General features: G+C 42.5%; 2 protein-coding genes across 7 annotated transcripts in view; both read left to right on the top strand.

Moving 5' to 3' along the window:
- Window positions 1-10,842, top strand: part of myo3a (myosin IIIA) — a 41,996-nt gene extending 31,154 nt beyond the window's left edge. For all 6 annotated transcript variants that reach the window (XM_084034234.1, XM_084034238.1, XM_084034236.1 and 3 more), the window contains 11 exons: window positions 102-307; window positions 390-501; window positions 724-886; window positions 958-1,044; window positions 1,124-1,247; window positions 1,329-2,571; window positions 2,651-2,795; window positions 5,784-5,875; window positions 7,142-7,182; window positions 8,725-8,970; window positions 10,186-10,842. In XM_084034234.1, coding sequence (XP_083890360.1) covers window positions 102-307; window positions 390-501; window positions 724-886; window positions 958-1,044; window positions 1,124-1,247; window positions 1,329-2,571; window positions 2,651-2,795; window positions 5,784-5,875; window positions 7,142-7,182; window positions 8,725-8,970; window positions 10,186-10,300 — 2,574 coding nt within the window. In that variant the 3' untranslated portion in view covers window positions 10,301-10,842. The remainder of the gene's footprint in view (window positions 1-101; window positions 308-389; window positions 502-723; window positions 887-957; window positions 1,045-1,123; window positions 1,248-1,328; window positions 2,572-2,650; window positions 2,796-5,783; window positions 5,876-7,141; window positions 7,183-8,724; window positions 8,971-10,185) is intronic.
- Window positions 10,843-12,281: 1,439 nt separating this feature from the next.
- gad2 (glutamate decarboxylase 2) lies at window positions 12,282-25,587 on the top strand. Its single transcript, XM_084033141.1, has 16 exons — window positions 12,282-12,516; window positions 12,708-12,770; window positions 12,892-13,038; window positions 13,692-13,925; window positions 15,122-15,212; window positions 16,070-16,182; window positions 16,692-16,807; window positions 17,225-17,304; window positions 17,598-17,652; window positions 17,818-17,934; window positions 18,484-18,548; window positions 18,649-18,727; window positions 18,814-18,963; window positions 19,737-19,844; window positions 20,574-20,663; window positions 22,136-25,587. Exons 1-16 carry the CDS (start codon window positions 12,441-12,443, stop codon window positions 22,307-22,309), a joined length of 1,758 nt encoding a protein of 585 aa, XP_083889267.1. The 5' UTR covers window positions 12,282-12,440; the 3' UTR covers window positions 22,310-25,587.
- The last annotated feature ends 1,164 nt before the right edge of the window (window positions 25,588-26,751 follow it).

Below are 26,751 nucleotides of genomic sequence, written 5' to 3'. Positions count from 1 at the left end.
TATAAGTATAAAGTTACAGAAATGGAAACACTTAGATAAAAGTAAAGTATGTCAAAAGTGTCCTTTTTTTTTTACCTGCGCTCTTCTTTAACTCTTTCTAGTACTCTCTAATGGATCTGCTGTCCAAGATGGTGGCAGGGCAGCCTCACTTTGTGCGCTGCATCAAGCCAAACAACGATCGGCAAGCCAACAAGTTCGACCGGGAGAAGGTCCTAGTCCAGCTGCGGTACACTGGGGTTCTGGAGACCGCCAAGATCAGGCGGCAGGGCTACTCCCACCGCATCCTGTTTGCTAACTTCATCAAGAGGTCAGCAGGCTTCACTTCACAAATCAGGAGGGAATGTATCATTGTACATTGTCCTCCAGCTGATGACACTGACTGGTCACAGGTACTACATCTTGGCTTTCCACGCTCACGAGGAGCCGGCTTTGACTCAAGGAACGTGTGCTGCAATACTGGAAAAGGCCAAGCTGGAGAACTGGGCAATGGGGAAGACCAAGGTAAGTGAGTGGATGTCATGTTGCAGAGCGCAGGAAGCTTTTATTTTGTTCTCAAATTCATTAACACTCAGACATCTTGATTCACGTTTCATATGATGAAGGTTCAAACCTTTATCCAAAGCCACAGAGAGGGGAAAAATGCAATTTTCTGTTCCAATGCAGTATTAATTAAAGAAATACACAGATTTGATATGTTAGTCTTTTCTGTGTGCCTATTCTCAGGTGTTCTTGAAGTACTACCACGTGGAGCACCTGAACCTGATGGTGCAGCAGGCCACGCAGCGGATCATCCTGCTCCAGGCTTATGTCCGAGGCTGGATGGGAGCCAAGCGATACCGGCGGATATTAAAAGGCCGAGAGCAGAGCGCTCTGGTGCTGCAGTCAGGTAAATAAACTGTACACCTCTGTCGAGGAGAACACGAAGCAGGTGTCATATAGCATGATTTGATTTTACAGCGTACAGAGGTCATAAAGTTCGGAAGAGGGTGGCCGACGACAAGAGCAAAGCAAAGTTTGAGGCCTTTATCGTCCAGTTTCAGGCTGGTAAGAACAATCGGAGATGGAATCCATTATCCAACGCAATCTGAGGCGTGTGTCCCATTGGTTTACATTTTGCCTTCAGTTTGCAGGGGCTATCTGGCAAAAAAGAACTACAAGGCGTTGGTGGATGAGAAGAACAAAGCTGCAACCAAGATTCAGGCTCGCTACAGAGGACACAAGGAAAGGAAAAGCTTCAAAAGAAAACGGTATGAGAGAGAGGCAATTTACACAATAAAGCATTGAAAATATATATATTTTGTTGTTACAAAGATGCTTTTTGCTTGTAGGGAAGCCAAAGAGAAAGAGAAAGCAGAGAAGGACCTTCAAGAAAAAGAAGCAGAGAAGCTCGCCAATGAAGAGAGTCTCCCACCTCCTGTCCAGGAGGCAGATGACGAGGAAAATGAAGCCAAGGCTGCTGTGGTTCTGCAAAGCAACTTCAGGGGCTACAAAGAGAGGAAAAAGTTCAGGGAGAGAAAAAAGACGATGGCCGGAGCTGAATTAGAGATACCGACAAATGCAGAGGCGGAACAAGGAGATGAAGCGACAAAAAAAGAGGAAACTACAGCTAATAAACAAGGGGAAAGTTACGAGGATGACGATGAGAGTACGTATGAGGCAGAAGAGAACGATGACAGCGATCACACACAGGTGCCGGAAGACGACGAGCACACAGAAGTCGCAGACGAGGCAGTGATCGAGGATGTGCTGGTGGTAGATGCTGGAAAAGAAGGGCAGGAGGAGACCATGCAAGACAAGGCTGCAGGGGAAGAGGTTGTCAACGTGGAAGAGGAAACCAAGGCTGCCACCGTGCTACAGAGCAATTTCCGAGGTCACAAAGAGAGGAAGAGGTTGCAGGATGAAGGCAAGATCCCCGCAAAGAAACCCAAAGCAGAGAGTCCTTCTGGTGAAGAAGAGGTGAGGAGCCCGATGCAGGAAGAACAAATGCCAGCAGAGGAAGTGACAGAAAAGGTAGAACAACCGACGGAGGCTCAGAAAGCTGAAGACCCAGACGAGGCCAAAGCAGCCGTGGTGCTGCAGAGCAACTTTCGTGGCCACAAAGAGCGCAAACGACTCGAGGAGGAAGGAAAGATCCCCAAGAAGAAGAAGAAGGAGAAAGAACCTCCAAGAAAAGAAGAGGAAGAAGAATCGGTAACACAGACGGAAGAATCGGTTCCAGGATCACAGCCGACTGCGTCTACGGAGAACTCTGGCCTGGACGAGGAAAAAGCAGCCACTGTCCTTCAGAGCAACTTCCGAGGCCACCGGGACCGAAAGAAGCTGAAAGCAGAGAGAGAAACGCAAATAAAGGAGGCAGAAGCTGAAGAGGAGGCAGAGGAGGAGGCCCTGGATGTGACCGACGTGACGATAGAATATAAAGAGACGGATGATGAAAGGGAGAGGATGGAGGAGGAGCAGGCTGCGGTGAAGATCCAGAGCAACTTCCGGGGTTACAAGGACAGGAAGAACCTCAAGGCTAACAAGCAAACGGCGCAGACGGAAGCCGCGCAGCTAGAGAGCTTCTCCCGACAGGTAATATCATTAAACACATTTTATTTTGTTCCCAATAACATCCTTTTTTTTATAGCTCATATTGTTTTTTCTCAAACAGCTCACAGAGACGTCTCAGGACTTTGTGGCCCTGCAGCAGAAGTTGAATGAGATCATCCAGGCCCATCAATCAAACCCCGAGGACCACGGCATGTTCGTGAGAGGAAAAGCAATCAATGGCTACGCTCCTCAGAATCACCAATCAGGTGAGATCATTTCAGATGGAAATACATAGAATTCATAATGTTGGCACGGATTGACCGGAGGTTAATCTAAGGAGGACATGTATCCATTATTCTGGTCTGTCCATCCTTCACTCTGCTGCTTTTTTGTTTTGGTTTTGCTGCACTGAGGTTATCGCTCACAGACACAAACATCCTCCCAAATAAGTCAGAGTGGGACTGTCATTTCCTGCCACGCTGAACAGAAAACAAAGGATTATTCTCAAGCATTGCAAATATCCAGGATTTGATGCATGAATTGCTGCTTTATTATTCTAAAAAAGTATGTGTGGGTTTTTTCCTCACTGTTCTCGTTTTCTTTACGTAACAAAAATGAAAGACACAGATTTTTATTACCGCAGAAGGTGACGTTATCAACGCTGACGCTCGATTAGATCGGCAAACCCGGGAAAGTCAAGTGTCACCACAGGAAGCGCTTCTCTCAACGTCATCAAAAATAAAATTTGATTTGCTCAGGTGATAGATGTAATTGCTTTCAGGGGGGGAGGGGGAGCAAATTGAAAGTTCACAGTCTGAGCAAAGTGGAGCTGGCAGCTGAAATGTCACTGTCGTCATGGTGATGATGATGATGATGATGATGATGATGATGATGATGTAATAATACCAGTGATCGCCTTTTCTTAGCTGGCATTATTTTGCTCTTTGGTGGACTTTTGTGTTTTGTAACAACATATGTTGAAGTTTAGTCTCCGCTGATCCTGCTCAGCCATGTTGAGAGCCGTGTAGAAGCAACCCCTCAATCAATAGATATGGTCAGAATTTCATATTAAAGCACTTTTAAAACAAACTGTAATTAACAGTATTTCCAGATATTGTCTAAATATGATCTTTTATTGTACACCATTAATTTGAGAATTTGCAGAATAAGGTAGATTTTGTAAACTTTGAACAGGACTTAATTAGCTGTTCCCCCTGTTTCCAGTCTTTATGTTAATCTAAGCCAATCAGCTGCTGGCTCTAACTCATCCAACAATAATCACGCTTCCTAAACTTTCTTTACGTGAAATTCATCTACATGCAGTGGCAGGTGAGCTTTCAGCTCTTTTTTATTTTGGCGGTAAATAAAGATGTCAAAGTGAAACATTATATGCACATTTCTCCACAGAGAGTTTCCAGTTAGACTCCTGTGTTCCTTTAATCCAGGCATGTTTGCCCTTTACAGGCTTTTCTTAGCACAGCATGATGCCTGAGGTACAGCAGAATAAATTAGCTGTGTTATTTCCTATGGCTACTGCAACTCTCTATTAAGTTATGCTTTTTTTTAGATCATTTCTCCATCAATGCTATGACATTGATTGCTAATAAACGTCATCAGAGTCATCTATGACACACACACATATTGAAAGTCACATTGTTCTTCATGGGAAATGGTCGTCAAATGTCAGCCGCGTTTCGCGAGCGGGCGTTTCCGACAAATTACGGCAGAAATTAATAAGAGGCCGTGTGAAATCGGCTAAAGTTGTCCGAGCAATACGGAATGACCTTCCGATGAAGTTGTTCAATAATATTACAAACTTTTCACCTCCGCTACCTTTGAGCTGCCGCGTGTGATGGATTGCCGTGTGTTCTCGCCTCGCATGAGCAGCGATTTAATAACGAGCAACAAGCAAAGGTCGTTGTAATATGTTAATAATTGCAATTACAATCACATGCCCAGAGAGGAATATTGTTACAGTCATGACAAATATGATAGATTGCCAACGCCCCCACTACAGTACGGAAGATGTTATGCATGAAATGCCGCCCAGCTGTTCTGGATCTGGATCTCTCTCTCTCTCTCTGTTCAATACGGCGCCGGGAATCAACAATGGATCGTTACAAAGTTGTTTGTTTGTGTCAAAAGGATGTTTCACATAATCTCTGTTGGAAAATTCCAACGGGCCAAAGGGCCTTGGGGTTAAATTGCAGCATGTGTGGAGGGCAGTTCAATAAGCGCTCCAGTCAAAGGTCAGCATCGGTGCCACATCGCACCCGATAGTCTCTCTCTGACCAACCATGGATGTAATTCATCATGATGCTCAGCCACAAGTGTGATGACAAAGAGGGCACGCTCTTTGCAACTCCCAATTGGCTTCTTTTTCTAGATCGGCACTTGTTTTCGAAGTTTCATCGTCCTTTTCTCCGTCTATGATCTAGTCTGTTGCTTTAACTGACGTCTTTTTGAACACGAGTATCTGTATTTCTACTTGAGTTTAGAATGTCTATACTTTTGACGCCTCTGCTCACCTCATTTGGTGAAAGTAAGCTACTTAACAGACCTCTCTTTCAATGAAAATCTTTTAGATTATTACTTGAAGGTCACAGCTTTCTGCAGACCTCATTACCTCTTTCACTTAAATTCAAACTAATATCGATGGATGGACTGACAAAAAAAAGGGGCAAAAAGGAGTTTAACACAGAGAAATGGAAGAAAGTTATTTTTGCTCAAACCTGAAAAGGCAAAAGGCTGTTTTTCTTTCAAGAATCAATGTTTTTAAGATGAATCTTTGGGGTTTAAGGCGCCATGAATATATCCAAACGTCCACTGAACCTTTGTTTAATGTCATTCCCCTTCTCTCTCCCCTCATTTTGTGTCTACTCTAATAGAATATGTAACATTCCTTCTGTAATAAGCCATAAAAAAGGACTTCTAAAAATCCCTTTGATAATTTTTCTCACACCTTTGATAAATGCAAACATAAATGCAGATGTACATGTTACCTGAATGTTGTAGTGCAGCTCTAGTAGAGTTTATAAAGAGAATGTGACATCATGAATAAACTGTAGCTCTTACTGGGAGAAATCCATCACAGAAAAGGTGGAAAAACATTTTACCCTCCTTAACATAAACAAGTACGGTAATGCCATACAGATACAGGCCAATCAGAAACTCATAGACTCGTTTTGTCTAGTTTAAATTGCTCAGTTGAAATCAACATGACACCACAGTCTGATGCTTTTGTTGCTTTCCAGCTGACAAGAGACAGTCGAGGACCCCCCGCAGGACCCAGCAGCCAAAGACCCTGAACACACCGGAGGACTCCACCTATTACAACCTGATCCATGTGAGTCACAAAGAGAGGACGGGCGATTTCAGATACTCGCTACAACAAAGCTTTGCTGTCGGCCGACACGTGACATTGTAACTACTTCCCCAGCTATCGGCTTCCACAATGCTTTATTGATCGGCAATTTTCTTTTTCTTTCTGTCGTACTCTTTACTTCATATGTTCGCCAGGCAAGAAATATAGAAGTATCAGCCTTTTGCAAAAGTAATTTCAGAGTTTCTTTATCAATCAATGGAACTTTTTATTTGTATAGCACCTTTCATAAATGTAAGTGCACTTCATAGTGCTTCACAGATGTACAGTACATTTGACAAGTAGTTTTCTTCAGCTGTATTTGCTTTTTTTAATGCTTTTTGTTGAATGTTTGCCTTGTGTAATTATTTTTAATGTTTCATGATTTCAGAGAGCAATAGCTCTGCGCAAAGTAGCTCTTTTTGCAGCAATTAAGGTTTGTTTATAATGTTGTCGTGCTATTTAGACCTAGATATATTCTGTATGATGCATCTAATCAGTAATTTAATCAATAAACAGTGACGACTAGACAGTCAACATTTGATAAAGAGTAACAAACATAAGCAAAAAACTTGCCAATTTAAAAAAAAAATGTAAGCACTATAGTTTAAATTTATGATTGAGCAGATTATACCTCGACTACTCGCTTCCAAGTTTGATCACATGCATTAAGGCAATGAAATTGAATATGAAAAAATGCTTTTATTGATTGAAAATGTACCAAAAGATCCAAAGCAGAGGTTCCCAACATGGGGTCATAACCCTCCAAGGCATGAAAAACATCAGACTGGGTCAAACAGGATAGGACTAAAACCTATATGCAGTATCTGTAAGACAATATCACATGTTTTCTAGACTTATAACTAGAAAAAGCTCAAATTTCACCAACTAAAAGCAAGAGAGCTGTGTTTCGTGGTGTCAGGAGACGAAGGCAAGCCTCGATGCGTGACAGCAGAAACAGCAGATCAGTCATGTGAGTTAAATTTTCGCTCCATACTGACCATTGCCATCTCCCATTTACATGTCAACTTTTTGGGGGGAAAAAAACCAGATCACCTGATCCAAGCGTAAAAGAAGTTTTATCAAACTTTTCCGTTTCCATGTAACACGCAGCCTTTTGCTTCGTATTCAAGGGTTACAAGCCAAAAGGTTGGGAACCGCTGCTCTAAAACCACTTCATTTTGCCTGAAACACAAAGTGGGAGTGTTTGGTTGACATGTTGTTATCTCTGCTCTGTTTCCCTCCACCCAGCGGTCTGTCCAGGATGATAAACGCAAGCCCAGGAAAGAGGAGTAAGTGTGGAAGTTCTCATTTCAACCTGCTTTTAACAAGCTAGCGTTTTAAGAGGTTGGCCCGCTGCCCGCTTGCTTGGCACGCCGGGGTCAGGAGCGATGATTGTAGCCGAGCACCGACATAAGGACGGTGCCTGGGTCCAAACTTCACCATCATTAGCTTCATCACCTTGGTTACATTCACTAAACACACTGATATTTTCACTCAGGCACCAGAAATACATACTATATAGAGGTATGTAAGGTGTTTGATAAGTATCTCCTGTGTTCATGCATATGTATGTGTCATATAGGCCACAAGGTGAACGTACCACCCAGAGTGGGGGGGTGAAGATGAACAAGAAAGGGGGCCGGGTGCTTTATCACAGCAGTCTGTAGACACACACACACACACAGCACGACACAGAGCTAAACATCAAGGCTAATAATTTGTTGGCAGATAAATAAAGCCGGCGATGGACAGGAGCAGTTTACATGCATCATTAAGGATGAGAAGGTCAGCAGGAGAGATAGCATCTCTGGCTGAAGCTGACAGCAGAGGAGGATGGGAGGCGGGAGGGAGAGCGTGGGCGGTGAGAGGAGCTAACGCTGAAGGGAGTAAACGGGAGTGAAGAGAAATAGGGAGGCAGAGTAAATCAGAAACAGCGATGGCAAACAACAGATATCTGTAATTCATTGCCAATAGTGAAGCGATGATGTATACGGCGTTGGACACTTCATCTAAAGATGTGACATAATAGTGATTCAACCTATTGGAACGCCACTCAAAGTCCGAGTTCCTACTTGTAAACTGTCCATGGACGTTGTCTGAAATGGAAGCACACATTGTAAATGGTAAACTATCAACTAAAAGACAACGTGAAGTGTATATGCCCATATTTAAGGAAAATAATATATATTATTCCGGTAGCGATACCTGTGATTTGGGTATCGGCCGATACAGAGAGCCGATCCTTTCCTGCTGTTGAATTAATAAGCTTTATGCCTGACTGTGTGGAAGTGCCTGCAATCATTCTTTTACATGTAAGGCAACATCAGACCTGCCTTTAATAGATTACTGAGTTATTATCTACATATCAGCACTTCAATTAGTGTACCAGACCATCAAAATATGGCATTTTATTGTCCAAAACTTGTAATGTCACTTATCAAAAGATCAATTCTTGGCCCACTTTACCCTACAAGCTGTACTTCAGTGTCCCTTAGTACAACGTTTACAGTATTGATCCAGATCTGGCTAGAGCTCTTTAAATCAAATCATTCAGCCAGAGAACGTGGAGGAAATCACAGGGTTAGAATGAAAGCATCAAGAGTTTGCTGGAAAGGAAAGTTTGCAGCAGTGTAGTCATGGAGACACCGATTTCCAATAGCGACCATCACGTATGTTGATAATGTGAGACTTATTGATCTGTGCATGGAAACTCTTTTTCTCACTTCTGCTCATATGTAGGTCAGACTGAAGGTTCGTGACACTGTGTCCTAAAGATTTCCTATCTGGCCACCTCCTCACATCCATGCAATCCCTTCTGTTTGTGCATCCAGCCCAGGGAAGCTGCTGGACGTGGACGACCACTACTACCGGACCCTGTCCACCAGCAGGTCTGAGCCCTGCGTGTCCACAATGGAAACGTCGGCCAGCAGCACGCCTGAGAGGAGGCGGTCGATAGAGAGGAGAGGGTCCATGGACCGGAGGCAGTCAGCGGAGCAGACGCCAGCTGCTGCCAGTAGACCGACCAGAGAGAGGGCCGTCACTGAGCCGGAGCCTCCCAAACCTGTCGGTGACAACAGGTTTGTCCTTGAGAGGATCGGCTTCATAACTGATGTTGACCTCCCTGTTGGTGTGTCTGGCAACAGCCATACATCCTGTCCAAATGTCAAAGTCCAGAAAAGAGCAACTATTCAGAGCTCTACTGTGCAGCTAAGCTAACTTAAGCTAACGGTTGCTAAGTGCCATTTTGTCGTCACAAGAGAAACCTGACCTTCAAGGGCAATATAGCCAATCATAGGAGCTCCTCTAATCATTTCAAAAAGCAGCCTGAGTGAACTTCCTGTTTAAGAAGAACACTGTTCAGGACCCAGAATATATATTCATACAGTATAAAAGCAGACGCTACATTTCCCATTATTGTGTTTTCCATTTGAATGATTTTGAGAACATGTTTACTTTAAAGTTACTAGATTTTTTGGACCTTTTTTAAACAAACAAAAAAAGTAGTGGTTAAGGTTGTGAATGGCCTCCTTGATGTATTGTCTGTGTACACTGAATATATGAAACAATATACTTTTAAACCTCCACTCCACTTCTGAGATTGAGACCATAAACTCACGTTTACGATGTTTACTGAGATAATAAGTCAAGTGAGAAGTAATTTCCTCATAGACTCTCATGCTATCAGACTTATTTTTGCAACCAGAGGAGTCGCCCCCTGATGGCCAGCAGGGAGAATGCAACTTTAAGGCACTTCGGCTTCACTTTGCAGAAGTGGAGATTGACGCCTGGCTAAAAAGAAGAACATTAACATGAATAACTTTTTTAAAAAGTAATTGTGAGTGGCGTTTTAATTTGAAAATACTGACTTGAAAGACTGCAGCTTGAGAAAACAAACCTGCTGTCAAATGATGGCAACACAGGTAAGGATCTTAGACTTCCTACAAATCGAATTTCAGCTGGTTAGCATTTGTGTGGCAACCTCGATGTATTTTAAGCTGACAGGGTCAGACTTTACGGATGGGCTTATTTTTCTCCCCAGAAAACGCCACACTTCCACGTAAAAACCTCCCCTGTTTTACAGTCCTCCCAGGCCGCTGCCTCCGACAGCCCACGCTCATGATAAATGAACGCTGGAGATGATAAACAATATGAAACGTTTCTCCTGGACGGGAATCTTTTCATCTCCGTTCTGCTTTTTGCTTTAAATCTCTCAAACCATCTCTTGTTGTTTTTCCATTTCTTTCTATTTTTTGTCTTTATGTTCACCGTCGTCTCTTGTGTTACGTCGACAGGCGCTCGGTTCCCAGGATGGCCTCCACAGACAGTCGGGGTGACGACAACCCGTTTGACTTCAGACATCTACTGAGGAAGACCTCCCAGAGACGAAGGCTCATCAAACAGTACTGAACACACGACTGGACTTTTCTTTTTTAACCGTTTGGCACATAATCTATTAAAAATCCAACTGTGGCAATGTATTTTAATATATCATGCTTTTTGAGGGTTTTACTCATAACATCTTCTTAAAAGACATAAGTTATTAAATATTCACCACCAGTCTTATTAATAAATGCACAGGATGGAGGAACATGTACATAATACAATACTACACTCTTAAAAACTGCTGTGATTAACATTTTATTCATGTCATTTGTAAACTAGACATTATTGCTTGTATCAATTTCCCGGCTGGTTGGTCAAATATCGAGATTGTTCGTACCCATTTTTAAAAAAGCAAATAGAATTGTATAAAACATATCTATGCATCATGTAAATACAAAAGCCATGCTGTTACACTTAAATATCTGTTTCGGAAGGATGCATCTTTTTAAAGTATGTCACGTTGAAGGAAATGTACATTGTCTGCTCTGCTGTAACATGTTTTGTTCATTTAAACGTAAAATATATCCAACTTCTTGTGATGTTCAGTTCATGTTACATTTGACTTTTTTATTTTATTACTGTTCATACCTGCAGATATTTGGTGGTTTACAAAAAAAAAACGTATAAGATATCAGATATCTTTCATGTCGTCTCCATATTGGATTCAGTGTTTCTTTAGGATTTAACCACTGACCTTTTCTGTGACATTTTAGAGGAGGAAACCCCCACAGGGAGTGTTAGTGAATCCCCAACAACATGCTGACTGAACACGCACTGGTACAAAACACTATACAGCCAGAACAACAAGAACCAGACTCACCCGTCCAACCGTTACTACGGTTACATGTGGATCATATGTAAGAAGACTGAATATATTGCTGTATTTGAAAATAAAATATACACTTTAAGAATCTAACTTTCAGGGAAGCTATGATCAGAAAATAATCTAATTCATTTTTTTTAAATCAGTGTAAGATCCACATACTTCCATACACAAATATAACATGTCTTTGCCAAAGGGTTACGTTTATTTTAATGAGTCTTTTGTGGCATTAAATGGTTGTTGGTGATTTGCATTCATAAATCATAACAGATGCGGCTCACCCTGTAGGTTTGATGCCCGGAGGCTCTGTTTGCTCGTGTTTAAACGGTGCAGCTTGTTATTTCTAATAGATGTGTGGAATTAGGCTTTTATGTTCTGTTTTACTCAAGCCTAACCAGGAATCTACAAATCAGTGCTCATTCCTTTTTAAATCTTGTTTTAGGGTGACAAAAGTTTGGATGTTTATCATGCTTCCCCCTTAGCTTTAGATATGTGCAGATAATACAAAAATATAATAAAAAAAAAGCTAAATTCATTAAGTAAACAAGTAATGAATACTTTTGGAGTAACGAGCCCCGACACTGACGGGAGAAAGGAGGGACCCACGTGCACGCTCTTGTATGGGAAGAAGGCTCCTCGCCGCCCCGCTGCTTCCTCCGCCGGAGGCGCGCAATTAGGCCAGCCGGTCTCCGAGAAATAGGTCCGCGGTCGCCGGGCGGATGAATTAGTTGGCGTTCACTGTGTGGAGGGTAAGTTGAGCGCGCTTAGGGGGGCGTGGATGGAGTCAAAACGCGACGCCCGTTCGTCATGACTTGAAGCGAATGACGACGGGATGTCGTTTCAGTGACGTGAAACTGAGGTTGGACGCAATTAGGCATGGCTCGCACGCGCCGCATATGTACCCGCAGCAGTGGCGCGTGAGTGCTGAGCGACGCCGCAGTTTCCTTTCTGAAACTCGCGCTACAATATTAAACGCATGTATTTCCTATGAAGTTGTGACGGCGTGCTGCGCTGAGTGAAGCCGAGCGTTTTTGCGGATTTCTCCGGGAGGACGCCGCTCTTTATCCTTCGTTCACCTGTGGACACCAAAAAAAAAAAAAAAAAAAAAAAGCACCGTGGACGGGTTTGAAACAAAATATTTTTTATACCACACGCTTTTTCTTTTTTTTTCTTTTTATGAGAGGCTTTCTTGCAGCGTAACGCGTCTATCGGATGCACGGCTGGGTCCCCAGCAGTCGGAGAGGTGTGCTCAGATTCAGCGCCACATCAGCTCCGGGTGGTCGCGTGTGGATGGGCTCCGTCGGTCTCCGCGTCTCCAGCAGCTCCTAACGACCGGCAACGATGGCATCGCAGGGTTTCTGGTCCCTCGGCGCGGATAATGCGGGGGCCAACCCCGGGAGTCAGAGCCCCAGTACGCGTGAGTGGCTTTTTCTTTTTGTTGTCTCCGATGGACGAGGGGTGCAGCTCCTAATCCCAGTGCGCTGCATCACACATTGCCACATTTTTTTCTTGTTCCCCCCCCCATTTTATCTTCTATTTTATTTTAACTTAAAGTTGGAGATTATCCTGTTACCCAGTTTATTTGATGTATCCTTTTGTGTCTTCCAGCCAGGGCTTGGTGCCAAGCGGCGGCCCAGAAATTATCCGGAGGAATTGGATCGAAATTATGTGGTAGGCTATGTTAGTGGAGGAGGGAGGGGGGTAGGACGCTATTTCTCTCGTTATTAACGGCCTGGCCTCGTCGTCTGGGTAATAAAAGACACGCCGATGTTGTTTTTGTGGTGTCCAAAAGCGCTGCTGAACGTCGGGGAGGTGGAGAAACCCGCCGAGGCGGCCGCCAAGCAGCCGCCGGGGACGGAGGCTGCAGGCACCTGCGGCTGCAACAAATCCTGCAACTGCACCAAAGGCTCCGTGGTCTTCTCCGACCTCTATTCAACAGGTACAGCATGCTGGAAACCTGGATATTAAACACCGTCGGACTCCCGATGTGTCTCATTGAGTCGCAGCTTGGCCTCGCTTTGGATTTATCCCCGTTTATTCAGTGTACCGAGTTATTTCCATTCTTTATTATAAAATGAATGGAAAAACATCCAGGAATATATGTATTGGCATTTTTTGCTAATCGACTTTATTTAAATGATGATTAATTGCCATTTATTGATCTTCAAAGAGGTGATCAGTTTGGTTCTTTGTTCCCATCGTCATTAAAAAAAAGGCTGCACATGAAAATTAAAATTAAAACAAAAGGCAGAACATGTTTATTTCGATTCAATATCTCATCCTCTGTCTGCATACATCTATATTTCATAGTGGGTTATGGTGGGCATTCTTTTTGCAGTTTTTCGGAGAGGTCACCTTCAACACGATCAGCTGTTTTGAGGTGTACTTAAAAACTCCCTCAAATTTTTCGAAAAATATTACGATTTGTGGTTTTTGTGTGTGTTTTTCCCCTTTGCAGATCTGCAGGACCGTTTAACAGCAAAACGGCCTCCACATCTTAATGTTGCATGAGGGGAAAAAAAAAAAAAAAAAAAATCTCCCCAGAAATATCACAAAATGTCTCCCCTGCTGCTGCTCATCTTCTGTTCCCAGATCTGCTTCCCGCCCTGGACGGCGACGCCAAAACCTTGACCTTCCTGCAGGAAGTCGTGGATATTTTAATGGCTTACATCGTGGAGTCTTTCGACCGGGAAACGAAAGTTATTGATTTCCATTATCCAAACGAGCTGCTTCAGATGAACAACTGGGAGCTGCAGGGCGAGCCGGCCACGCTGGATGATATCTTGATCAGCTGTCGCGCCACTCTCAAATACGCCATCAAAACAGGTCAGGCCTGCTCTGAACGTCGGACACCTGCTCGATTAATAGCCTGCTTTATTTCGGACCGTTTCACTTTGGCATTTGAGATAATAACCCTCGCTTTAAAGCTGCACTTTTTTTTCTTCTTTTTTTATCTAGGCCTAAAATCCGGCCTGCTGCGTGTCTACCTTTTAGAGATGTCACAATAACCATTTAATATCTAGTGCAATGAACAGGATTATAAAACGGAAATAGAAATAGAGGGATGTACAAAAAGATTGAAATAACAAATAACAAATAATCTGTTTAAAATAAATAAATAAATGTTGTCTATTACAAAAAAAATTAATAAATAAACCTGGAAGTTGTCCTCCTCCTCCTCCTCCTCCTCCTCCTCCTCCTGGCCCACCAGACCGATAAATGCAGTGACGCAGTAAATCTGGTTCAGCAAGTAGGAGATAATAGGCTAATAACCGGACTTCATGGGCCAAGTCCATTATTCTGTCCTCACTGACATACACAGGGGAACGTTTACAGCACGAGACAGATTTAACCCCCCCCCTCCCTCCAAAATAAATTATAGCTTATATTTTACAACCCTTTACATTGAGCCCAATTTAAGCAGCTGGGAAGCATCTAAACATTTGCATATAATTGAAATAAGGACATTTTGTGTTTTTTGATAATAATAATGGATATAATAATAAGGATGTAAGGCCTTTTTCTCTGAGACTACAGTTTATCATGTGTTTTAAACCCCTTATCTTATTAAATGTGTATATTCCCTTATATAAATGCAAAATCAGAACTATTAAAGTGAAGTGTTACATTACATGATTATAATACAGAATAAACAGTGTGTTTAACCTCATCACAAATCAGGCTTTTACATCACCTTGTTTAGTATTTCTTGTTTAGAAAATCACATGTTTAATTAGCATGTGTGATGTGACCTGTATTATAAAACAGTTTGGATTTCCACTAAACTCCCACACGACACCAAATGCATTCATCACTCCTCAAGATGATTTAAAAAACGTCACGCAGCTGCATTTCCAACCTGCAATTAAAGCATTTAGAAGACGACAGCTCCTGTATGCTTTTTTTTTTTACACAAACTCAGCATAAAACGCACATATTTAAATGTTCCTGACAGATAAAATGCTAAACTTGCAGCCACCTCACACCCTTCCCTTCTCTCTCTCTGCTGCTGTTCCCCTCAGCTCATCCCAGGTACTTCAATCAGCTCTCCACAGGATTAGACATGGTTGGCCTGGCAGCCGATTGGCTAACGTCCACCGCCAACACCAACATGTGAGTATGTGGCCCACGCTCCATCGTGATTTTAAATGGCGATAATGATAATGACAATGAATTCCATTTCCGCTCCATCTGTATGCCGTCTGCACGGGCTGATAGCGGCCTCTTCTTTTTTTTTCCCCCTCCACTCAATCACGGCAAATGAAAAGGGTGAAATGAAAGGCAGATCCCCCCCCCCCCCCCCCCCCCTCCTCCCCATCCTTACTCCCCCTCCTCCTGCACCCCTCCCACCTCTGCCTTTTCATCCCTCCCCCTCACCTCTGATCTCCATGGGGGATTCAAGGGGAGAAAATTAGCCCTGAAATTAAATTCAGACTAATCTGGAGCTAATTTTGGTGTGTGTTTTTGGGGTGATAAACTCTGCAAGAGTCAGCCTTGGCAAGTGTGTGCTGCTGCAAAAAAACCCTGCTGTTGACATGGGAGGGGGGTTAAAATTAGCAGCTAATGCATTTATTAGTAGGAAAATAGGAGGCACATACTGGTAGTTTTAGTGCAGCAATAAAACAGACGTGGATGTGCGAAATGGAAAAAAATGGATGCTCGTACATTTTGTTCTAAAAGCATCAGTGCAAATTAATTTTGCCTCTTCAGAAAGCCTGTACAATCAAAAATAAATGGACATGTTTACTGGGCAAAATATAGATTTATACCCTTCAACAATGAAGGATTTAGTGTTTTATCCACCTCTGCAGGAGCCCTCAGTTCCACCTCTGAATATGTCCTGAAACACCCAAACTGCAGGGAGGGAGGAGAAAAATGTCCGCTTACTGGCTATTTTTTCAGGGGGGGTGAGTCATGGCACGTTTTGTGGAACCAACCGGCACCATGTGATGTCACCTTGTGTAACACAGGTTCACCTATGAGGTGGCGCCTGTCTTTGTGCTGCTCGAGTACGTCACTCTGAAGAAGATGAGGGAGATCATTGGCTGGTCGGATGGGCGAGGAGATGGCATTTTCTCTCCTGGTATGTACATGTGTGAGGCGACGCCAAATCCCACCACCCCTCTGGTTCCCTGAAGGTGGAACCGCCTGTGTGTGTGTGTGTGTGTGTGTGTGCGTGTGTGTGTGTGTGTGTGTGTGTGTGTGTGTGTGTGTGTGTGTGTGTGTGTGTGTGGGCGCCGACATGTGACAATTTGCATTTTGATGATATAAATGGAACTCGTTTCGAAGCCAATTAGCATAAAATGACTTTTCCAATTTAAGCCCCCACGTCGTCGCCCTCCAATCTGCCTCTCAAGCGTTTCTGTTTGACACGTGACGAGGAGCAATCATTGGAGGAAAAGAATGTGATTGACTTTGTGGACAGCCAGATGCTGTTTCATCCATCGATACACTGTAAACAAAGGGTTTTTGTTGTTTGAGGTTTGTTTTTGAGCATTTGTTTTTGTTTTTTTGAACTGTGTTCTGAAAACCCCCTGCATCATTCCCAGGAGACTATTGGCTGTAAATCACAGAGCCCTTTCTGTCCTCTAGGTGGTGCTATTTCCAACATGTATGCCATGCTGCTGGCCCGCTTCAAGATGTTCCCTGAAGTGAAGGAGAAAGGAATGTCATCCGTTCCCAGACTGGTGGCCTTCACATCTGAACATGTAGGCATTTATGTTTCCATTCAGTTGATAAATTGGATCAAATAATGAGACTTGATTAATATTTCAATTCCCCCCACTGTGGGATTAATACAATCTTATTTTCTTTATTGAATCATAAGTCAAAGACCTTCCCTTCTGATGTGGGAATAACTTCAAATAATTGTTTTTGCTGCGTCTGTGCTTGATGTGTTCATAAAAGTGACTTTGTGTGGCGCTGGTATAAAGGTGACATTATAACATGCAGTACACAAGGTGACTGTCATTGTATATGTCACCTCTTTAAAAGACATTTGAAAGATGCCACAAGCAAAAAAACACATACAAACTTGCCATTTGAACATTTTTATCAGATGTATTTCCAGATGTTCTTTACATAAACATCTTTCTTTCATTTTTTCCCCCCCTGTTATCCTTCAGAGCCATTTCTCAATCAAAAAAGGTGCAGCAGCTCTCGGCATCGGGACGGAGAGTGTGATCTGCATCAAAGCAGATCAAAGGTAAAGTCGGCCTCGGGTTTCAGCCGTACAGCTGAAAGGAAGTATATTAGAAGTTAGCGTTTCAATTCCACTGGTGGAAAGGAACTACAGTTACTCAAGGACATGCACACTTTGAAGTACTTTGTTAAAGTTTTCCATTTTCTGCTACTATATATATATATATAATATCCATATCCATATCCTGAGCCTTTGAGTGCCGTGTTCTCTCTTAACCCCTCAGATGATAAAATTTAAATAACCGTTTGAGGATTCACAAACAACTCCAGCAACTGAAGCTTGTTTTTCCTCTGCAGTGGTAAAATGATCCCGGCTGACCTTGAGAGGAGAATACTGGAGGCCAAACAGAAGGTAATGTGACGCACACTCACACAGCCATAGATGATGTCGACATTACTTCACACAGCAACCGTTTTCTGCTCCGCGGTCGACTGAAACCGCGATGGTGAAACACGTTTGTTACGTTTGCGTCAGCTGCGTTTTTTGTGCAACCGTTTCCTGTTTGTGCCTCTGCAGGGCTTCGTTCCTTTCTTTGTGAGCGCCACTGCTGGAACGACAGTGTACGGAGCCTTTGACCCTCTCATCGCCATCTCTGACGTCTGCAAAAAGTACAACGTCTGGATGCATGTGGATGTGAGTGACCTTTTTGCACCGAAATCTGCATAAAAATGCTCCTGTAGCCTAAAACGTCTACGATGCACAAAATCTCTCCGGAGCGGTGACTCCAGTGAAGGAAAACACGGAGAATACCGAGCTCACCGGTGGCTTTGACAAATCTATTATGTCTGTCTTGCCTCTAACTGCCTGCCGTTGACCCAGATAGGAGCCAGCCCATTTCCTATCTAACACTGGGGATTAGAAAAACTGGAACAGAGGCTGTAAATCATCTCCTCCCCTGACTTTGCCATCATGGGCCCTCTCACTGAAGGAACTCTATCTATTAATGAAGGTGATTTAGTCCTGACAGGGGGACGCCTCTATTAAGAGACATAAATGGCCTTATCTATCATTCTCCGACTGGCTGAGATTGGGGGGAAAAACAACATCCTGTTTTGTAGCTGGCGCTTTTTGTCGGGATGTGTGCTGTTGTGGATGCAGCTCCCTGTGGAATGAGTGTGTTTGGAGGCCGTATTAACTCTCAGGAGTAGGATGCTTGAAACATGTATGATGTCGTCCCTGCAGGGCGCGTGGGGAGGAAGTCTCCTCATGTCCCGGAGACACAGGTGGAAGCTGGATGGAGTTGATCGGCAAGTTAAACATTTTGTCGTTTTGTCGAAGGTGACACAAACTGACAAGAAGCTAATGAGCATTTAAAGTCACACGGCGGTTGTTTTCCGTTAACTGCAGGGCCAATTCGGTGACATGGAACCCACACAAGATGATGTCGGTCCCTCTGCAGTGTTCGGCCCTGCTGGTCAGAGAGGAGGTAAAACACAAACACAGTGACAGTGCATGGGTGTATTTGCTTTTTGTTTTCTTGCAGTCTAATGCATTTTGGGTGTGATTTCACAGGGTCTGATGCAGAACTGCAACCAGATGCACGCCTGCTACCTGTTCCAGCAGGACAAACACTACGACCTCTCCTACGACACCGGGGACAAAGCGCTGCAGTGCGGACGCCACGTGGACATCTTCAAGCTGTGGCTCATGTGGAGAGCTAAGGTGATTTGCTCTCTCGCTGTTATTGGCATGCAATAGACGTCCTTAAGTGTACAAAAATACCAGAGGGTTCGGGAATTTTATACCCTAACTTTTTTCATCATTTAACCAAAGCAATTCCCAGGAAAGAGTTTGGAAAACTCGATATGACTGAAAAGTATTAAGCCATAATGTAAAAGTTTAACTAAGTTTGGTTCAAAGCAGCATGAAATAAATCCATATTTTGGGTTCTTATCAGCTCTTGAATGCTAATTTAATAGATGACATATAAGTGTCAAGAAACTGCAAATGCAAATTTTCCAACATGCAATTTTCCAGCAGAAAAAAAAGAACTTTAAACTCTATAAATGATTAGTCTTTTCTTATTTTCCTAAATACCTTCAGTTGTACAATAACATTGTAATATCCATTCGTCTAAATCAGGGCTGCCCACAGGCCACAGTTGACCCACCAAAAGATAGAAAGTGGAAAAAATTGGACAATAAATGATTGTATAGGCTGTTTTATGTTGTTTTTATGATTTAAATTTGTTGAAATGTCTATTTTTTTTATTACTGAGTATGAGTAGGAGGTCAGTTTGGTGCAAGTGAGGTAAAAATAAAAATTCAGAGAGGCAGAGACAGACAAAAGGCATCTTAACAATACAACACAACACAACACGATGTGTGCTTCGGCCCATTGCCCACCATTAAATGTAATTTTCAGCTCTCCAAGGGAAAAGTTTTGTCCACCCCTACATAAAGGCTGTTAAAGCTAACAGACGTTTTCTCCGACAGGGCACCATCGGGTTCGAGGCTCAGATTGACAAGTGTCTGGAGCTGTCGGAGTACCTCTACAACAAGATCAAAGACCGAGAAGGATACGAGATGGTCTTCGACGGGAAAGTACGTCCACATTTCATTTTGGCCCCACGTTGCCTCTTTTTATCTCTGCGGGTTCCTCGTCATTATGGGTGACTCGGCTGACACGCAGCGTGCTCTTGCATTGTGTTGGATGAATGCCATTTTTACCTCTGGCTGCCAGTATAATGTGCCGCTATTATGTCTAATGAATAGCACGGCGGCCTGTAATTGCTCATATGCATATGAATGGCGGCGTCTGATGTATCCTCGAAGAAAGCCACAACATATGCCCGTATGATGGGCTCATTTAGCTAAAACTCAGATTTATAGTGAAACGTCTTTGATACTTTAGGCGTATTGTTTTCCCCGCTGAGCCACAGAAAGACTATAAGACATCATAACCTGGAGAGTGGTGGTGGGAGGGGCAAGTCATCTGGGCATCGGCCCAGGTGTTCACTTGTCTGCTGCTCCCATTACATCAATCTGATGCTGAATGTACTATGGCTGTATAAATAAGGCTGGTGCATGCATGGCTAGTCTGTTGGTAATGAATGCATCCCCACTCGCAGGCAGGAAGGCAAATCAGATGCCAAAAAAATAGAGCCGTGTGTGGCTTTCAGACGTATAGAGAGTATCTGAGGGGTTACCTGTCTGATGTTTTCAAAATGTGTATTTATATACACAAAATCTGTCATATTGAGTGATTTCTCAGCCCTACGTGTGCTTGTTGTCGTTCCTCTAATGGTGTGTCGGCTCTGTGTGTCCCCACAGCCTCAGCACACCAACGTGTGCTTCTGGTACCTCCCTCCCGGGATCCGCTACATGGAGGACAAAGAGGAGAGGAAGAAACACTTGCACAAGGTGGGCGAGCGGAGATAAGAAGCCCGCCTATGATATCTACCAAAAACACCTTTTTTTCCTTTTGCCCTACAAGCCTGTCATTCGTATCCAGCTTGGTCATCACATGTCCTCCTCATTAGGGTCCACTTATACGCGGGATTAAAAAGAAAAACTACTTTCGCCATGCGCATGAGCTATACTTAGTAAATTGTGACATTCGTACTCACAGAGGGAGGATATCGCAGGGCCTGACTTAGAGGGAGTGAGGCTATTCAGTTAACTAAAGTGGCGGCAATTCAGAGGGTCCCACAGCAGCAGGGGTCTACTAATTGACAATTAGGACAAACAGATGGCGTACGTGCCCGCCATACAAAGAGCCCTCTTTCCCTGTAAAACCATCCGGCGTAAAATCGTTTATCACAGCACATCAAAGGGAGAGATTTCCTTTTTTTTGTTTTCCAAAGTTTGATTTAAAAAAAAAAAAAACATAAAAAAAAAAACGGCATGGTCGTGCCTCGCTGAAGCCGAGTGTTTGGACAGCTCGTTCTTTTCCACAGGCTCTGAGGCTGAGATTGAGGGATGATGTAATGTTGAGGTAAACGTCCGAAGTGGAGGAGCTCTCCTCGTTTTTGGGTTAACGACCACTTCTGAAGGACAACTGGAACGTTGTCAAGAGACTGATTTGAGGGAAATCTGCAGCTGCTGATTGAGTGTTTTTGCAGGAATTGCAATGGGACACCTGCAAGAGATTTAGAGGGAACGATGTGATGAGAGCTACATTAAAGCACTGGCACCAGTACTGCAGCCTTTATATACTGCAAGTCTAGTGGTGGGAGAAGTATTCTGAAGTAACAATACTCTAAAAATGTTACTTGAGTAATGTACTCAACGTAGTAAAACATTGGAGGTCCCATAATGACTTTTTGATGTCATTGTGGGGAAATTTATAACTTTATCATTAAGTACACGATGACCTCACATAATTAGTTGAAATCACCTCCAGGATATGTGGGGCCTTTAATCCAAAGGCATGCTTCATATTTAATGATCATGTGATTTGTATGTAAAATAACTAGTAACTAAAGTAGTTAAATACATGTAGTATATGTTCCTCTAAAATGTGTAGTAGAAGTACCATAAATTGGGTATAATTGTTGTAAATTACAGTAGGCAATTCGAGTGAATCACGGATTAAGCGGTTGACGATGATTGATTGATTGATTGAACATATAAATATAAATTATGTACATATACTAAAGCCTCTGCACAAATTGAACTGCTCCCACATATTAAAATTGCACGACAGTTAACACAAATTGCTTAATAAGTTGGTTAATTTCTCAAGTAATATCAAGTCCCAACATCAGTTCTCAAAATCTACTCTCAAAACTTGTTTTTACTTCTAAAACTTGACTCTACGACGAGCTAATATCATAAGCGATGTAGTCTATACAGAGTTTATTATAATGTACTGTATTTACCGGCTCCTCCAGGTGGCTCCGGTGATAAAAGCCAGGATGATGGAGTACGGGACCACCATGGTCAGCTACCAACCACAAGGTGACAAGGTCAACTTTTTCCGCATGGTGATCTCGAACCCCGCCGCGACCTTCGAGGACATCGACTTTCTTATCGAGGAGATCGAACGACTCGGCCAGGATCTATAAGACTCATCTCACCAAACCCTCCCGTACTTTTCCCCTTGACGGATGAATTGTTTGTCGTGAATGTACTGGTAAACTTTTTTTTTTCTTTCCTCCGAAGTCATATATTTAGAGTATAAAAAAAATCTACAGATATATCCATATATTATGTATTGTAGCTTTGCCGTAGACTAACTTGGTCCAAAGCTATGTAAAAGTGCTTCTGTCCGCCTTTCCTATAGTGTCGTAGAGCCCAGTAAGTGATGTAACTTTATATGTACTTTTTGTGATATGAAACGCTTGTGCAATAGGTCGATGAGGAAGGAGTTTTAATTTTTTTGGAATCATTTCTCATTTGCCGAGTATGTTGTTAAGTGCCAAATGTGATTGTGTTTTATTGTGACTCTATATTTTAAACTTCTGGTTTAAAAACAAAATAACAAAAAAAAAAAAGCACTTCACCTTACCTCAGCTTAATCAACTGCCTTTTACATCTACACATAGTACTCCGAGCGGTGATTTTGAACATTTTGACTGGTGATGTAAAGCAGCACCAGCATACGTTAGATGAATATCCCAACAACAGCAGGCGGAAATCTATATAGAAGGCGTTTCCATCAAAATCGCACAACAGCAATCACAGCAACCTCCGACAGTCCGCAGCTTATGATGCTCATTTAATATCGCAGCTTACGCTTTCTACGCTTTTTACGCACAAACTTCTTTGTAGTGTATTTAAGGTGGTGAAGGCTCGTTAAACCCATTTCGTGTGATGTCACCAGCTACATACATGCATATATGAAGCCAACCAGGCTGTAAACTTGGCTGCGCTTTACATGTAATGATCTCAAATTTGTCATTTTGATAATCAACATTTAAGAGTTTTTTTGGACTGGTTTTAAAAAAAAAACACGATATGTTTATTACGTAACACTGGTACGTTTGTTATGTAGCTGGTGTTCGTTAATTATGCAAGTTACATAACAAACATACAGAAAGTTAAGACTTGGTTTCACACGGGACATTAACAGCTGTCTCCTGGGTAAAAGTCCTGTGTTTGTTCTTTAAAAAGCGAGCACTGAGCATCACATGACCTGCAGTACCGACTGTGGCCACACGTGTCCTTGCAGTCCAGTATTGTTCCTAGCAGCTTTGTTCTGTTTATCACAATGACATTTTAAAGACTAGAACTTTAAAGAAAGCAGGACGAGAGGAGCTGTTTGTTGGTGGCTGAGCACTTAAGAAAGATTGAGAATCTTCTAAAAAAAATGTAGGAACGGGGCAATAATGGTATTTTGTCTGAATATAGGAACTTCACCAGACGTGCAGCTACTGCATGCCTGACATCACTTGCACTAAATCATCTGGGGGAGGAGGAGCCCCACCTTTGCATTGCAACTGAGATTTCTTCTTTAGTCGTCACAAGCAATATTCGAGAATGGGTCCAATCTATACACCCTGCAAAAGAAAATTCAAAAGAAACGTCAAATTCAATAGATAATCAAGTGTGGCTTCTAGTGAGCAAAATGTAAGCTGGGTTAGTTAAATGAACGTGGACCCTGATTTGAGGTTCTGTAGCATTTTCATTAGAACAAGTTAGAAAAGCACAATTTGCTCAACACGGTCGCTCAGTGTACAATCACTTTTGATCATAATTTGTAAATAGTATTTCAAGATGTCCTAAGTACATATCTTTGTGTATACATAAGTGTATATAAGACATATAACCAGAGACTATTTGTGAGGTAAAGCTATTCATATTTTCTCTATTTCCAATATAGATAACCTGTATTTTCATCCTGTTTGTCCAGAACGCTTTTTCTGTGTGTGTGTGAGTGTGTGTGTGCGTGTGCGTGTGTATGTGTGTGTGTGTGAGATACTTGGTTTGTGACTCTTCTAGCTATTTCAAAGAAAACGCGTTTCAGGGACTTGGCTTTAAAGAAAACCGACAGATTTCACCTCGATAAATACTTCCGAGTCTTGCTCGGCGACTCCGGCGTTGGGATTTTAAAATGAATATGCAAAGCCATTTTTGACTCTGAAGCCCTGTGTTTTTTCGTGCACAAGTGAATACTTGACGGCATGTGCCGACGTGTACCTTAGTGTGTTTGTAACTGTGTTGCCTTAGTATAAATTTGCCAGTATTGTCTAGTTTTTCCTCCGCGGTGGAGGTCGTGCACTTTAGAGTATACACCTGATAACGTGCAATGTCCGACGCTTGTTCATAAGTTGATGTTTAAAAGAAATACTGAAAAATGTAACGAATGTGACACGAATCAAGGGTCGGGTTGGAAATGATTCTGCTTTTTGTTTGTTCTGGAAGTTTTACTGTGTTACATCCCAACAGAGCTCAGCCTTTGACTTTAACATTTATTTTCCTTTTGTTTTTAATCCAGATTCTGTCCCCAGATTTAACAAAAAAAAAACTTGGCGTTCACACTGTGACACAGACAACATCGGATTTATTACAGCGACACAAGACTCTCACTGTGGCGGTCTTGGGAAGCCAGACATTTTCCTCTCTTGCTGCTGCTGCTGCTGCTAGACTTGCTTCCTTTGCACGTGCATGCAATGCCTTGCCTATCCAGCTTGTTTGATATCTCCTATCTATTTCTATATACATATATATATACATATATCCAGTATGTGTACCTCCTGTAATTAGCTCTAGTGTCTGACGTATAGCTTTAGCCTGTAGATTAGTGCACTGTCGCTCTAGCCTTTACGTGTGACTCTCTGTGTCTTGGGCTTCCTGTAAAGTTTCTCCGTGCCGCCAAAAGCATGCTAAACCTCGCCTAGCATTGTAATCCTCTCCGCGCTTGATCTGACTATCTCTATCCTCCATCTTTCTTCTTCTTCTTCTTCTTCTGCTTGAAGACTGTCGCAGCTCACAACGTAGCGTGTTCTATATCTATATCTATATCTGTATGTGTGTAGTCCCTAAGCATGTCTCTCGGAAAGCTCTTCTCTGCTCTGTACGACCTTTTTCTCTCTTTCTCTCACGCTTCCCTCCCCCCCTAGCAGTGACATCGTACCCTTTTGCGCTTTCCCTCCGACGTTTCTCGGCTGCCCCCCCCCCCGCGCTGTCTTTCTGTCTTGTGCGTCTGAGACAGGCGTGTTGACTCGTGTCACGGTGTCACCGCGTCACCGTTTTTCTGATTTTATTTAGTTTCGCCGGAAAAGGCCCCCTTGACTCTATGGGATGTATGAGGAACAGAATCAGTAGGATTTAGACTTGATTGTCCAAAAACTTGTCCGATGCAAGTGTTGTTAGCCTTTAACACAGAAGTGTAGAAAAAGAATATATATATATATACCCTGGTTTCTTGCTTGCAGGAATACATTGTTTGTTTATGAGAACAATTAAAATCCCTAGTAGTCCGAGTGCAGTTCACTTTCATGTATGGTTTTCGATCATATATTCGGCAAACTGCTGTGCTAGCGTCTCTCTCAAGCATCCATTAGTCCTGAACTATATGTTACTGTTGGGAAAATAGAAATAAATATTGTCAAATCAAAGATTATTGCGATCTTCTTTTCTCCTTTCTCCTATTTCTTAAGTCGCATTATCAAGGTGAACGTTGTTGTGCTTCATACTGAGTTTAATTACACACGTGTATGATTTCATACGATACAATAACCTTTTGAAAACTATATATTTATTGAGAAAATATTACCTTAAAAAGTGATTCATAATGTAATGCAATGTAATCATCCAACACCGTCCATTAAGTACACTTTTCTTACACAAAATACCCAAAATAATAATTAAAATAATATTCCACATGTATACTTTTTACTCGGGTTACACAAGTACAACTCTGTGAAAAGCTATAAATAGTAAATATAAAAATTAATAGAAAATATAATACAATAAAATATGAGAAGCAATACAATATATCCATTTAAGAAAAAGCTATTTTTTTAATTAGCATCAACACTCTCTAGATGGCACTGCTGCCCCACACTTTAGTCATGAGTGAGCACCGGGGAGTGAAGTTAATAATGGAGACATTTACTGCAAATGTAGCTGGAATGTTTGGCGGATAAAAATGATTTTCCGTAAGTCTCAATGAGCTGCTATTTTTACATTTTCCTCTCAATCATTTTGCATTACAACATCCTCTTATGTCTAAACAAAAGAAAGACCAGACATCCCAAACCATGTGAAAGGCTCCCAGATGGTTTACCTCATCTTTCCCTCTCATACACGGACCCACGCGAAGGAGATAAAGGGGGGAAACGGCCACATGGGAATAATCGACGTCTCATTTACAAAGACTCATAACCGGACGCAGAATTACCCTATTTGTTTATTTAAGTGATAAGATAAGAAAGTGAGATACACAGTATGTTTTACACGGAACATCTGGGCTGCACACTATCAGCTGGCGCTCACAGGAAGCGGATGGTTTCAGTTAACTGTTTCCACATAGGACGGTTTTGCATGATGAGGTCCAAGATAG

The sequence above is a fragment of the Eutrigla gurnardus genome (genome assembly GCF_963514095.1).
Source record: "Eutrigla gurnardus genome assembly, chromosome: 18".
NCBI classification, from domain to species: Eukaryota; Metazoa; Chordata; class Actinopteri; order Perciformes; family Triglidae; genus Eutrigla; species Eutrigla gurnardus.
This window is presented reverse-complemented; position numbering and strand designations above follow the sequence as displayed.